General features: G+C 52.7%; 1 protein-coding gene across 6 annotated transcripts in view; it reads right to left on the bottom strand.

Moving 5' to 3' along the window:
- The window catches only part of ACTN4 (actinin alpha 4), an 81151-nt gene that overhangs the window by 1598 nt on the left and 64441 nt on the right, over window positions 1–15112 (bottom strand). For 3 of the 6 annotated variants that reach the window (XM_077131953.1, XM_077131957.1, XM_077131954.1), the window contains exons 9-19: window positions 13860–13952; window positions 11681–11911; window positions 10998–11145; window positions 7276–7426; window positions 4885–4993; window positions 4563–4703; window positions 4304–4486; window positions 4075–4209; window positions 2932–3111; window positions 1808–1954; window positions 907–987 (exon numbers count right to left, since the gene is read on the bottom strand). In XM_077131953.1, the coding sequence (XP_076988068.1) occupies window positions 907–987; window positions 1808–1954; window positions 2932–3111; window positions 4075–4209; window positions 4304–4486; window positions 4563–4703; window positions 4885–4993; window positions 7276–7426; window positions 10998–11145; window positions 11681–11911; window positions 13860–13952 (1599 nt within the window). Of the gene's footprint in view, window positions 1–530; window positions 597–906; window positions 988–1807; window positions 1955–2931; window positions 3112–4074; window positions 4210–4303; window positions 4487–4562; window positions 4704–4884; window positions 4994–7275; window positions 7427–10997; window positions 11146–11680; window positions 11912–13859; window positions 13953–15112 lie in introns of all 6 variants that reach the window. The other 3 variants (XM_077131956.1, XM_077131955.1, XM_077131958.1) reach the window with 2 other exon arrangements.

Raw genomic sequence — 15112 nt, forward strand, 5'->3', positions numbered from 1 at the left:
CCCAGACCAGGGAATCCTGTCCCAGGAAAGTGGCCCAGAGAGCAGGGCCCAGGCCCTGAATGCGCCACGCCACCCTTGCCTGCAGCCTCCCCTGCTGTCTTGGCTTTCCAGGCTGACGCCAAGCACCAAGGGCAGAATCCCAGTTGCCCCCGACCCTAGCAGGTCCCCCCTCCTCCATCATGTTCTGTGGGAAGTAGGGAGCTGGGGTGAGGATCAAATAGGTCTACTGCTCCTCAGCCCTAGGCTCACTAGTTAGCTCTGGAGGGTGGGGAAGAAAGAAAGAAAGAGAAAGAGGGGGAAGAAAGGGGAGGACGGAACCACCCCCCGCAGAGACTCTGAAGAAAGGAGGTGGGAGGCTCAGGAAGTCATCGGAGGGACCCCAGCCCAGCAGATGCAGCAAAGGAGGAGGAAGGCCAGGCGGCGCTGCTCTGGAGGAGGAGTGTCTCCAAGGACATGGAGGCGGTGGTGGGGGGAGAGGGTGGGGGCAGGAGGAGCAGCGGCCTAAAGTGGGGGAGGCAGAGACTGCATACCAGGCTGTATCCTGTGGAGATAAGCAGAGCCCTGAAGTCATCGGAGTCCATGCTGCCTGTCTGCTTCTGCTCCGAGGACGCAGGGAGAGCAGAGGGGGCCAGGCCCAGAGCAGGCAAGAGGGGCCGCCCCATGTGCACGGAGGGGCGATGGGAGGACAGTGGCAGGGGGACAGAGGAGGCCCCGAAAGACCAGGTAAGGGGCAGGTGTCCAGAGAGACACAAGGGTGGGGAGGAGGCAGAGAAGCCATTGAAATGGGACACACAATGGCAAGGGGTGGAATGATGAGTGGGAGGGGGAGAGACAGAGAGAGAAGGAGAGAGAGAGAAGGAAGAGTAGTTAATGCCACAGTCTGCTGGGGCCCCTGGGGGCGCGTACCTGCCGGTCATTTTCCACGTCGTAGCCCAGGCTGATGAGGCAGGCCTTGAACTCCTCGGGCCCCAGCGCCCCGCCATGGTCCTGCCAGGGGCCGTCCAGGTGATGGCGAGCGGGAGGGGTGGTGTGTAGACCAGGTGGCCAGAGAGCGGCGGGGAGAGGGGCCAGGGCCACATGCAGAGGGTGGTGGGGGAGGGGGGGACACACATGGGGGAAGGAAACACGGAGTTAGAGGGTGACGTGGACAGGGGGCAGTCAGGGACAGGCTGAGGAGAGGGCCCATTCATTCTGCCTTGTGCTTTGCACTTGGGGAACCTGGAGGGCAGTCCACAGTCCCTACTCCTCGGGCCACAGCACTGGTAGATGGCGGGAGGGGTGGTGAGAGGAAGGGGACTGCAGCTCATCCAGGATGTTAGGGATTCTGCCTGACAGTGCAGAGCCAAGGCTGCCCAGGCAGAAGCAGGCAGATGATATGGTGAGGCCCAACAGGGTGGATTGGGGATGAAGGCAAACCCCAGCACTCAGGCCCTTTTGGAAAGGCCTTCAGTAAAGTGAACCTAGAGTGGCCAGGCCAAAATCTGGGTTTCCAAAACACTGTGTGTGTGGACAGATTCATGGGCCTCGAATCTCAGGTGTGTCGGGAACTCAGGGTCTTGTTAGCAGGTGAGCAGAGGTGCAGCATCCGAAAGCAGGGCTCAGGGCCCCTTCCTATGCTTGCAACACTGCTCCTTCTTCAGGGGCTGGTGCAGGGCCTCAGCCAGGAGGCCTCAGGCCTTGCAGGCCTCGGAAGCAGTGACTGGTGCTCAATTGTGATGTGCACAAAGAGACATATGCAAAGACAGAGGGAGACAGGCAAGTGACACCAGGGAGGGAAGACGTTAGGAAGTCAGAGGGAGTGGCTCACCTTGTCAAAGTGGTTAAAAGATGCCCGGAACTCTTGCATCTGTTCCTGGCTGATGCCCTTAGCATCGCGGGTGAGGATCTGGTTCTCGATCTCATTGATGGTGCGGGCAATGGTGGTGAGCAGCTGCTCCCAGCCCACACGAATGTGCTGGGGAGAAGAGAGGGTATGACCTCTTGCCAGGCAGAGGATGGGGCTGAGGGTGCTGGGCTGGACTCCCCTCACCATGGGGGTGGCCTAAAGTCAGGCCTGCCTTGGGATTCTTCCTTTCCTAAGTACACATTCTTGACGTGATGTCATGTGATATGACCACATGATGTCTCATGTTTATGCAGGGGGCAAGGCCCTGGGACCTTCATTTCAGAAAGACTTGTCTCTCCTGCCTATGGCCAACAAGCAAGGCCTATGACACTTCAGCAAATACCCCAGTGACTAATGAAGGAGAGGGGCAAGGCACCAAGATTCTTGAGCCAGATTCTATCTGGAAACTTCTAGAGATATGCTGGTAAATTTTTAACGTTGGACTGAGGATAAACAAAACCACAACTCTGATTTGTAGATGTGTCTGGTATAAATACTCCCACCAGGGACAATTCTGAGCTACCAATATGACACTGAGTTTGCAAAATTCCTGAAAATGTAACCATCAGCTCTCATGAGCAGGTATACTGACTCCAGCACACACAGTTGGATCTGTGCCCTTGAGCAAGGATAAAACTGCTGAGGCCAAAGTTGGGGCAAACATCACTTCTCCAGCTCCCTAGACTAAGTCTGGTGCTATGGTGACAGGAGGGCAGAGGTAGGGAAACTGACTTTTTTTGAGCGCATGAACGTTGTGATACTGTCTTTTCTTTCTTTCTTTCTTTTTTATTTGTTTTGTACCAAATAAACATTTTTTACTTTAGTCTCACACAGAAGTTAAAGTTTTAAAATATTAATTATTATCTATTTTCAACTTGTTGTGATACTGTCTTTTCACTCATTTTTGAACAGGGGTAAAAAGCAGAGGAAACAACAGACAGATACCTTTTCTATGGGCCAAGAACATTTTCCAGCATTTCCCAGGAAGCTTTCCCTGAGTGTGACAGGGCAGCCATGTTTGCTGTGCTGCCCTGGCAGGGTCATACCTCCATGGTGTAGTTGGTGTGCTTGTTGTCGAAGATGAGGGCTTCCTGGATGAGCTGATGCTGCTGCTCCAGCAGGTCCAGGTTGGGCTTGTAGTCTACAATGCTCCGTTCATACTGCTTGAGGTGACTCAGCTGGTCCTCCAGTGTCCCATTCATCTCAATGGAAATGCGCCCAATCTCCTGTGCAAGGAAGGCAGGGGGTGAAGCTGGGGGGCACCCCTAGCCTAGGGCTGTGGCCCATGGAGCCCCCACCCTGGAGGGCTGCCACTCTCTGGCTGTTCCCTAAAGTCCTATCCTGGTGATAAAGGAAGCCATGACTGAGAGCCTTTCTGTACTGAGAGCACCATATGTCTAACCTCATTGCATCCTCAACTTCCCCGTGGGGCCCAGGACTAGATTGCCTGATTGCAGCGGTGGAAACTGAGTCCCAAAGAGGGTGACTGAACTTAAAAAGCAGCAGTTGGGCCTTGAACCCAGGCCTGGCTGACATCAGAACCTGCGGCTCCTGACTGCCAACACCATGCCTTTGGCTCTCCACAGGCACAGAGAGCCGTGGGGCTGACTTGCTGGTGCACACAGCCACTCCTGCAGGCCTGTTATGTGGTCAACATGTATAAGCGACAGGCAGAGATCCTGTCAGCATCACTACAAGCCACCCATGACCAGCCATGCAGGGCCACAGTGAGGTGCCAAGGGCCATACCTTGACCGCTGTGCTAACAGCTACGCTGTAGGGTTTGTTGACAGAATGAAAAAAATAAGTTTCACCTCTATTTTAGAGAGAGATGAGAGACTATTGAAGATCAGAGGTTTTACTGTGCCTGAGCTCACGTCCATCCATCAAATGCAGAGGAGACTCAAACCCACATCTAACTACTCAGCCACATTTCCCTCCAGATGGCACTGCCATTCTCAATACCACCTGGTTGGCTCTCCTGATCCTGTCAAGCTATCAAGGCTCCCATGAGAACTGGGAGCCCAGATCTGCCAGCTCTCCAGGTCTGCTGGTCCCAGGGCCCACTCCACTAGGGACCTCCTCACCAAGGGCAGGGGTAAGGGCCTCCAGCTCACCCGAGACCTTCCTCTAAATTCTGCCCTAGGTGCTTCTGGCTGGGCCCAGCAGGGTATGCAGACAGCCCCTCACCTCCATCTTGGTCTGGATCCAGGGCCCAACAATGTTGGCCTGGCTGGCAAACTGGCGGCGGAGGTGCTCATTGGACTGCTGCTTGCTCTGCTCCTCCAGGAGGGCATGGTCTCGCTTTGGCACCAGCTGCTGCACCTGAGTGGGGAACGGGGGCGTGGGGCAAGAAAAGTCAGGGTGGGACCCCCTCTGCCTGGCTGCCCCAACCCCTGTTTGCCCGGCCCCAGCCCACCTTCTCCCACTTGGAGTTGATGATCTGGGGGGTGACAGTGGTGTAGGGGTTGCTGCCCGACAGCTTAATGTGGTTGCTCTCGGCGATCCTCTGGGCCTCTCTGTGGATGGCCAGGATAGCTTCCCGTTCTCTGTCAGCGTCCGGCAGGGTGGATTTGAACTGGTCGTGGGCTGAGATCAGGCCCTGAGGGGAGGAGGCTGAGTGAGGGGGGTAGTCCCGCCAGGTGAGGACTCTGCAAGAAGGGAGGATGGGAGCAGACCTCAATCTCCTCAATGGTATGGACGATAAACATGTCCTGCAGGTCCTCCATGGCACTCTCCATCCAGTTGTTGAAGGGTGCTGCCCGCTTGGCATACTCCAGGTGCAGTTGGTCAATAGTCTCTAGTTGCTTCTCTGTTTTCTGGTGTGTGGGGGAAGGGAGGAGAGATGGGGACAAAGGAAGGAAGGTCAGTCATCAAGGAGTTGGGGAAGGGCTGGAGATACTGAGGGGTTGGTGGGAAGGGGTCACCAGAGGGTGTGGGCATCAGGCATCCCCCAGCCCCAAGGGCCACGGGTACAGGCTCTGGGATGACCCCCCTCACCTCCAGGGCTTCCCGACGACTGTGGGTCAGAGAGCCAAGCGTGTCCCACTGATCGCAGATCTTCTGGCAGCGGGCATTGACGTTGTGGGAGTCAAAGTAATCCAGCTCACTGTGGGATGGGGTAGATGGTGGTGAGGCCTGGGTCCAAAGACCCAGCAAGGTGCAAGCAGGCAGGGGACACGGGACCTGCCCAATCCGGGGGACTGTGACAGTCAAGGATATCAGTTATCAAGCACTCCAAGGTTAGGAGAAATTTTGAGGGGCAAGGGATAAGGGAGGGATGGGGTTTCCTCCTGCTCAAACCCTTCAAGGTTCCTTGTGCCACTAACTCAGTGGCTGCCAGAGCGAAGCCCATGGCTGGTGTTATGGATGTGTTTTTTCATTTAAATAGTCTGTTAGAGCACGACCACCAACAGAATGGACTCCAAAGCCATACCCCCTAGGTTTGAATTCTGGCTTTATCATTTTCTAATTGTGGGACCCTGGGTGAGTGAATTCCCTACTGTGGATACTTCAGTTTTCTCATCTGGGAAATGGGGATGGGGTTGTTGTGGGGATCAAATCAATTAATGCAGGTAAAGTGCTTAGAAGAGTTCTTGGCACCTGATAAGTAAAAGGAGCAGTAGCCACTTATTAAAGGTATGTATTGAAATGGGTATCAAGAAAAAATGTAAAACTAGCGAACAAATTGATTTCTTAGTTTTATTCTAAATCAATCAATAATATATTTAAGAAAAATATGTATACAGTAAATGGTGATATAGGTATTAGTATTTAAAGGACTGTGGTTTGGGAAACCTTGGACTAATATAATTACTCCATTACTTCTTATCGTCAATCCACGGTTCCCACCTCCAGGGGTCCAGACACCTGGTCCCTTTGGCAGCAGGCCCCTAGAGAGTTGGGTGTCCAGGAAGGAAACTTGGGGGCCTGGTGAGGGTTAGGAAACAACTCTGGGAGACCAGGTGGTCATCTCGCCTGCCTGGTAAGGCGGTGACCCACAGTGGGGCCAAGTGGCCAGGGCTACCTTTCTGTCACAACCATCCTCTAACTGTGTGACCTGGGGTCAGCCCCTTGGCCTCTCTAAGCCTCAACTCCCCTCTGTGCAGTACAGCTAGAGAGAGAAGTAAATGAGTAGGCATGTGCAGAGTGATCAGTGCCATGAGTTTTCACAGCTATGAGTAATCACTATTCAGCAGGCTGCCCAGTCAAGCTTGTCCTGGACAGTTCACGACCTCTGACTCATCCATTTGGGGAACGGGAAGCACCCCAAACAGCCCATTCTGGCTCAAGGCAGTGGGTTTCACATAGCTGTTTCCAGTGTTTGAGGAGGACGGCCTAGGAATTTTTCCAAGTCTGTTTCTCACCACCTTCCAGGGCTCCCCAGTTAACTGGGGAGTCTGCCTTATATCCTACCCCCACATCCCCTGAGGGGATCTGCCAATGTCCTCACTTGGCTGGGCATGTCTAAATGCAGGGGCCTGATCCTGGGAGAGGTGGCAGGACTAAAGGGGGCTCCCAACTGTGCCCACCAGGGATGCTATGGTTCACAGTGCTGGGAAGGCTCAATAATGTGTCTGCCTCGGGAGCATACAAGAACCCCTGCAGGCATCACAGCCAGACCCCTGACTTGTAGGAAAAAGCTGAGCTTTGGGGATGGTTGGGATGGGATAGGGATGTCTGTGGAAAGGGCAGATCCAGCCAAGGATCCTATTTTTGAGCAGACAGCTATTTTGGGAGCACTGCTGTCCCTCCAGGGCCTGTGGATTTTCCATGAAGTAACAACCTGGGCCTCCCACTCCTTGGGCCCTCCCCGCTGCTGGTTGCTGCACTGGTGGAATAAGGCCCCCATTCACTGGCTCTGGAGGTTCAGTGTACTAACTGCATGCACAAGTTTATCTGACTGGGGCGGGGAAGGGTGGAGGAAGGACCCGGCTGCCTGGAAGCTCTCACAATAAGTATATTCTGAGCAGGAGTGATGGACAGGGCCAGCTAGAACAAAGGGCTCACTGTGCAGCACGAGTCCCACAGGGAGGAGTGGGTGGGAGCAGTGGAGACCAGGTCACCAACTCATCAGGGCACATGTGGTGTGGCAAGCTGGGGTGGGGAGATCAGGGGCCCCACAGCCCAAGGACTCAGGATAAGGGGCCCCCTGGACCTCTCCTCTGCTGAGAGAATCTAGAACCATTAGGTTTCTCATTCAGGGTTAAAATAGGAGGGCAAAGGCATGGCTCCTTAAGTGTTTCCCAGGCATCTGAAAGAAGGTGGGAGGCCTGTGGACCCCACTTGAGGCCAGGAGGCAGAATGACCTTCAGAGGCCACTGCCACCAGCCATCTGGGCAGGTGTTGGAAGGCGAGTAGGGGCAGGAAGGGTTGTGGGCCTGCACATACTTGAGCTCCTGGGCAATAGCCGCAATCTGCTCCACGCGGTCCTGGTGTGCAGCCAGGTCACTCTCGAAGGCCTCGTGTTTGCGAATAAGGGCTTTGATGTCCGACAGAGTGGCTGTCTCATAGTCCCGGTGCTTCAGCATGGCCTCCTTCCCTGAGGGGTGGGGGCAGAACAGGATGTACTCAGGCAGCCGGACCCTGGAGGCCAAAATTTTGGGTGCAGCCAGAAGAAGGGAGACGGGATGGGGTGGGGTGAGGCTGGGCCCCACATCCTGCCTTGCTGAGGATAGTGCTACAAAGGGTAGAAACTTCTTCCTGGGACCTTCTTCCTTGTCTTCCAGGGATCTTTCAACCTTGGCTCAGCCTGGATGAAGCTATGACCTGGATGAAGCCGGTAGACACCGCGGGATCCGTGGGCCCTAGGAGAATAGCCTAACTCCATCTGCACATTCTAAACTTGGTGTCCTTCGTTGGGAGGAACCCCCCAAGAACTGGATTGTAGTACCATGGCCAGAAAGTGAGAGACCCATTTCCAGAGGGCAGAGGTCTGGGAAGAAGCTGGGGTTGGAGCCCACACCTCGGCAGGGCTAGAGAAGGGGAAGGAAGAGTCAGGGTTCTCTAGGACGTGAAATTGACCTCTGAGTCCAACCCTGGCTCTGTGGGGTGAGGCTCCCTCTGCAAGGTCTTATTACACATCTACATGTTACACATTGTTCAAAGGGCTACATGTGTGCAGTAGGGCAGGGACCATTTGTCTGGCCCTTTGAAGGAAGGGAGGAATACTGTTATTAGTCCTGGAGCCTAACTTAATTATATACCCAAAACAAAAGCTCAAGTAACCCAATAAGCAAGTTAAGGTACTGCAGAGAACCTGAGGGGAAAATGCCAGCCTGGGAAGGTGGCTGGGACCCCCTGTTCCTAACAGGATGTAAGCTGCCTCAGGTTACCCCTAAATTAGCTGGGCAGCTCTGAGATCTCACTCCTCAGCTCTGCACCTGAGCATCTAAAAGCTGCTGCCCATCACGGTGCTTCGGAGCAGTGAGACAGCACTTAGACTCTGTCAAGTGGGTTAACAGCAACACCTCCATCACATGGGACTATTCAAGTTTCAACAAGGTGATGTTCAAGAAGGATAGGCTTGGAGCTATAGAGCTGGTGTTGTCCTCATCTCAGCCACTTCCAATTTCCTTTATCCAGAAGCTACCATATGCCCTGCCCCCAGGACAGGGCCTGGCACTAGCAAGCACCTGGGAGCCTGACCCCATGGGCCCTGCACCCCAGCCCTGGGGCAGGAGGCTTAACCACAAAGGCAAGATTGCAATTCCCTTCTACAAATTGCTCTCTCCCAAGGGTGGGAACCAGAAATAGCAGGTTATTGCAGCAGAGTTTCAGCAAGGGAGTTAGTAAAGGGTGGACTGGAACATTCGGGAGGATGGGACCTGGCCCACAGCTGCCTTGGATCAAAGCCAAGTGGTAGCCAGAAAAGGGATGGAGGGGCTGTGTTTGTTTTGTTTTGTTTTCCCCAGGCAATCCAAGTCCCTTTGAGAACCATTCACATGGGCTCGTGCCCATGCAGGCTGAGAAGCAGGGGAGGGGGAAGAGGGTTCTCTGAGCCCACTTACCCCCAGGGCTGAGGAGGCTGCCCAGCACCCAGCCAGGTCTGCCTTCCAGTATCTGGATGGCCCAGAGGACAAAGACTTGAGGTCTTGGGAATAAGAGTGTACAGGTCTGCTCAGAGGCTCTAGGCAGAGTTGGGGTAGGGGCATGCGGAGGCTAATGAACCAGTCAGACCTTCAGGTAAAGGCTGACCCCAGGAGTCCTTCACCAGGTAGGTCTGGAGGACCATCATACCCATGCCCCTCAGCCTCAGTTCCCAGACCAGGGGCTAAAGAACTGATTACAGAAGTCCAGAGGGCCTGGAAAGGAAATCTCCAGAGCCCATGGGGGAACGAGATTTGACTCATGGAAGTGGAGAGGAGGAGACATCTCTGGAGTATGGGACAGAAATGCTGTCACATTCAGCCACATGCCCAAGGACCTCTGATTAGAGAAATGCAGAAATCTGCGGGGCTGCAAGTTTCCTAGAGCGTGGACCTTATATATTGGGAAATTACACCGGGGGACAAGCACAGAAGAGGCTGAACAGATCTTGTATGAATGAGTGAACAAATGCCCTCAATGGCCAACACTCTCTCCTCCGAAGTGGAAGAGGACAGAACATTCAGGTACTACATCTGCAAGGCACGAGGGAGGTGCTGCACCCCTGGCCCTGCCTAATTCTGCTTTGCCTCACCATTCTTCCTCTCCCCAGCTGCCTTCTTTCTCTGGCAGAGAATGGATTAAGACATTGCTCTGAATATGGAGCTGCTGCTGAAGAACAGCCAGGCTGAACTATCTGGCTAATGTGAGGAGGGCATGAAGCCGGGCTGAACTCAGGAACACAGGGGTGAGATAGGTCAGGTTTGGTGTGCAGATCACATAGACCTGCATGTTTGTGTGAGGTGTGTGTATTTCCACTTGGTGCCTCTGAATAGGGGTTTCAGCATCTGGCCTGAGGACTGCTGCTGCCTGCTTAAAAAACTTGATGGGTGGGGGCTCAGTGAGGATCTACCTCAAGGGGGTATTTGTGGGGTGTGAGGGACAAGAAACTATACTGAGCACCCCAAGGAAACATGAAATAAGCTGGGCAGAGCGGTGGCTGGAGGGGCAAAGGAAACAGAGTTGGGGAGGAGAAGGCCACAGTGGGAAGGAGGAGTCCTGTGGACAAGTCTTCCAGCTTTCCCAGGCACTGGCAGTGTTCTGAAGGCTTCAAAGCCCCTGGGATCTGGAATCCCAACAACAGTGTGGGTCTGGATCAAGGGCCAGGGACGTGATGGAATTCTACAGCCCAAGCCAAAGGAATAGGCAGCTGCAGAGCTGCTGAGAAACAGGAGTCAAAGTTGCCCTTCTAAGAGAAGCCAGGCTCCAGATGAGCTTGGTTCCTGGGAAGGAGGCTCTAAGACAGGGGTGGAAAGTGAGAAAGCCCCCAGGGGGGTCTACAGCAAGCCAAGGATGGGCACTACATGGTGGGCTGCTAGTTGTCAGCAGAGCCGGGGCAGCTCTTGGGTCTGGCCTTTGATGAACATGCTCATGAAGACAAGGCTGCCAGTGTGGGCTCTGCAGCATGGAGAAGTTCACGGTCATAACACATGGGAGAGGAAACAGACTATCTCTGAACACTGGACACCAGGCACAGTAACACCCCAACTGCATGCCTGCCTTGGGATAGGGGTATCCCATTCTCCTAAAGAGCTGAGATGGGCTCAGCTGTGTCCTGACGACCATTTATGATGACCCAGGAAGAAGCCTGCTTATAAGTAACCTTTAAGGCCAGAGCAGCAGGGCAAAAAGAGAACTGGGCACCAAACTGCTCCTCACTGCCTATGCCTGGATGAACCCATGGCAGTGCTTCTCATATTCATGCCCCCAAGCCACAGGAAAAGAATCTTCTGAAAAGACCCAATGCAGGAGGAACTGTGTGTGTGTGTGTGTGTGTGTGTGTGTGTGTGTGTGTGAGAGAGAGAGAGAGAGAGAGAGAGAGAGAGAGAGCGCGCGAGCGTGAGCGAGAGAGAGCGAGAGAGAGCGAGAGAGAGAGAGAGAGAGCGAGAGAGAGCGAGAGAGAGAGAGAGAGAGAGAGAGAGAGAGAGAGAGCGAGCGAGCGAGCGAGCGAGCTGGGAGGCCCATACCATCAGTCCAGGCTTCATGGATGGAGGCCTTCTGCCGGAACTTTTCTGCCAGGTGGTCAAGCCGCTCTAACCTGCGGATCTCATTCAGCAACCACTCCTCATAGCCCTTTTCAGCCTGCTCCAGGTGCTGCCAGCAGTTGTTGATGTCCTGAGGGGGCAGGGAGAGGGCAGGACTAACATTGGCAAGCTGAGGATACCCAGCCAGTGGATCACTCCCTGAGGGAGGCAGAAATGGGCCAGGGCCAGGCATGTGACAGGTGCATTTGATTCTTTTGGACTGAATGATTATGTAAATGAATGAATGAATACTATGGTCAGGGTGATGGAAGCCAGAGGTGACTGCCCAAGGCACATCCCCAACTTCTCCCCAAAAAACGGGCCTAAAGCACTTGGTGGTCCTGGAGTCATGGTAAACCCAGGTTGCAAATTCAAAGAATCAAAGTTTGGTTATAAAACTCCAGGGGAGTGGGGGGGATGGCCATGCCCAAGTGCAAAGTGCATCCCCTGCACCACCCCTACACCCCAAAGGGAGAGTCTAGGGGCAGTTCAGGCATTGCCCCTCTGTCACATTACAGTTGATCTTAAGTTCCCCAGGCCACACAGTCTGGGCTTTGGAGACTGTTCCCCCCAATCCCCATGCCAGCCTAGCCCTCAGTCCCAGAACCCCTGTGCCCTGTGCTCACCGAGACCATCTTTCCTTCGGAGGGCATGAAGGCGGGCCGGTTGCTGAGGCGTAGCTTGGTCTGCAGCGTGTTGAAGTTAATCTCTAGCTGGCACTTCTCCTGCACCTTGGGCGGCTTGTGGACACGTCGGTAGTCGCGGAAGTCCTCCAGCTTCTGCTGCATTTCCTGGATGGTCTTCTGGGGCACACGGTCCTCCAGCCAAGGGATGGTGCGCCGGATCCACTCCAGGAGCTGTGGGCCCATGGGAAGCCATTGAAGCCTTTGCAGGGAGTGCTCAGAGCACTCAACAAGGCCATTCCCCAGCACATGGGGCACATGGGACCTGGGTGTCTCCTGCAAACCATTTTGCTGCTCTCTGGTTACTTCCTATTTGTGCCTTTGCTCTTGGCTTTTCTTTCCCTCAGATTTAAGCAGGGCAGCCCCAAACACAAATGTCCCTCCTTGGATGACCTTCCCACCACCTGTTAACACCTTCCCTGCACTTTATGCTGTCTGAGAGTCTCACCATTTACTTGGTTACCGAGGTCCTTCAAGAGGCCTTCAAAATATTACTTTAAAAATAAAGTAACCTTTGGATGGACTGTATGGTATATGAATATATCTCAAAAAAAAACCCTCGTGTCTGATGTTCCTTTTCTCTATGATATTGACAGATGAGTAAAAAATATGGATTAAAAATAAATAATAGGGGGAACAAATGTTAAAATAAATTGAGTAGATTGAAATACTAGGGACAATGAAAGGGAGTGGTAAGGGGTTTAGAAAAAAAATACGGGAACAAAGGTTAAAATCTATTGAGTAGATGGAAATACTGGTGGTCAATGAGAGGGAGGGGTAAGGAGTATGGTATGTATGAGCTTTTTCTTTTAATTTCTTTTTCTGGAGTGATACAAATGTTCTAAGAAATGATCATGGTGATGAATAAACTACTATTGATCATATTGTGAGCCCTTGATTGTACACCATACACGGAATGTTTGTATGTTAGAGAATGTTCATGTTTGTACGTTGTTTTGGTTTGATAATACAAAATAAATTAAATTTTAAAAAATTGCATTAAAAAACCACCACCAAAAAAAAGAAAAAAAGAAAAAGATATAAGCCATTCAAATCTTTGATGGAGTAAGAAAGGGTATAAACAATCAATAAATTGGATATTCTAAAATAATTCTAGGAAAGTAACATCAGTTATTTTCTAGCCCCAAATGTGCTTAGAGAAATGGCTCTCAAATTCCAACCTCTGGGAAAATGAGAAAATCAATTCAAAGGTATCCCTGTGAGTCTGCCTTGATCCAGGCACCACATGTTGGGTTTTGGGAGGGCTATGATTCTAAGAATATAGACTTTTTACATTTTCTTGGTGTTACAAACAACAGCAATTAAAAAAAAAGTAGCTTTTTCTTTTGTTATATTATTAACTTGACAAAATAAACAGTCCACCCACCTGGGTTAACCGTGAAGCATTTTTTCAAATTTTCCTGGCCCATGAAATCTCAGCGTCTCAACTACTCTAGATTAGTTCTCAAATGGCTGCTCTTGGGAAGCTTGAATTGTTTTTAACTTTTAAATATGGAAATGTTTTAAATACAGAAGAGAATCTAGAAGAAATAGACTAACTGCCCACATTTGCAACTGACATTATGCCCAGGTTGGGTTGGGTCTGAGCTCTTTGTCTCACTAGCTGAGTGATCATGGTCTCGTGCATGACCCTCTTCGGGTCGCAGTTTCCCCACTTTTAAGATGGGGGCAATCCGAGTTCCTCCCTCACCAGGCTGTAGTGGGGACTGTGTAGAACCTTCAGCTGTACCATCACTGAATCCATTCCTGGGTCCCTTCCCAGTCTACGGAATTAGCCCTTCCTGGAGTAGGGAAGGGGGAGAACATTTTTCAGAAGTTCTCCAGATGATTCTAAAGCAGTGGAGTGTTAAGGAAACTCAGTCTTTGAGGACCTCTATAAGAACCAAATTCAAGACCCCAGGAGTCAGCTGGTATGGTGACATGAGCCTGAAAGATCCAGCTCCAGGGCCTGCACTTTACAGCCTTTTCTGGAAAGTCTTGCTGTCATACCTGCTTTCCCTTCTGTAAGCATCACAAAGGCCTCTGGCCAAGGGTAACCAAAAGTTGGGCTGATCTTTGAGAACTGGGGGTCCACAGGGACAGGGGAGAGGGGAGCACTCACATCACTGGCCAGCTTCTCATAATCCTCCATGAGGTGTTCATTCTCCTGATTGACGGCTAGCACCTTGCAGATCCGGTTGGCAGCAGTCTCAGCCTGGGGGAGGTGGTGGGTGGGGGGAGCATACACACAGTCAGAGCTGCCTGAGGGCTGGGTGACCCTCCCTCCTGACAAGCATGTCCCTTAAAAGCTGTTCATCGACAAAGAACAGAATTCCCCAGAGGAGGGGCAAGGAGAGGAAGTACAGGGCCAGTGAGATGGTGACCTGTGTGGCATATCCTGAGAGACTTGTTGCCTCTCCTCATGGTTTGCTGGCCCTCTAATATCTTAGCCCAGACCCTGGAGGTACTGAGAAGGGGAAGGGAGACTTCCCACTGTTGAGGAAATGGACTAACAAGCCTTCTATGACCCCTCAAAGAGCAGGGCCAAGCTAAGGTTTGCTGGGTCCTCTGTATTAGGTTCAAGACCCAGCAGGAGTCTCCCTGGGTGGGAAGGTAGGTAGCTGAGGCTGAGTCCAAGAGCTGGAGGGGAACAGGCAGGGGCTAGGAGCACAGGTGTTAGCCAGGGAGGGCCTGGTGGTCACTGCTCAAGTGGAACATACTTGGCCCTCTCCTTTTCCCCTCCCCTGGGAGGTGGGTGTTGACAGGAATACATGTGTCACAATCCGTGGGCAGTTGGGAGTCTCTGAGAGCAGGGAATGATGGAGACAGCAAACTAGACTTGCCTTAGAACTACAGGTGAATGTCCTGCCTAGTCCTGATGGCGGGGGGGAATGCAAAGTGCTGACAAGGAGGAGGGCAAGGGGTGCCACACAGAGAGGAGAGACCAGGTACCTTTCAGGAAGCACAGAAAGGGTCCAAGAGGAGAAGTTGAAACGGCAACAGAACAGGAACAGAAAGAGTGAGGAGGGTCTACAGAATGGTGGGGAAGGAAAACAGAGAGGCTAGGGAGAGAGCTCCAGAGCCAGCTCTCCATAGGCATGCTGCCCGGCCTCCCCTCCACACTGCACCGGACAGCAGGGAGGTGTGGGACAGGGAGGCTTGTGTGCACACACCTACACCACACGACTCACAAGAGCTCACATATACACACACATACACACATGCAAACACACTCTTGCATATGTGTGCACTTACACAGACACACACACGCACACACCCTGCATCATGCTGTTAAGACACACACTGGAAGTGCTGACATTGGGCCACCAGACAGAACTCCTCAGAGATGAGGTTCAGAAGGGCCTTGGCCAAGGA

This window comes from Tamandua tetradactyla, chromosome 16, assembly GCF_023851605.1.
Source record: "Tamandua tetradactyla isolate mTamTet1 chromosome 16, mTamTet1.pri, whole genome shotgun sequence".
Taxonomy (NCBI): Eukaryota; Metazoa; Chordata; class Mammalia; order Pilosa; family Myrmecophagidae; genus Tamandua; species Tamandua tetradactyla.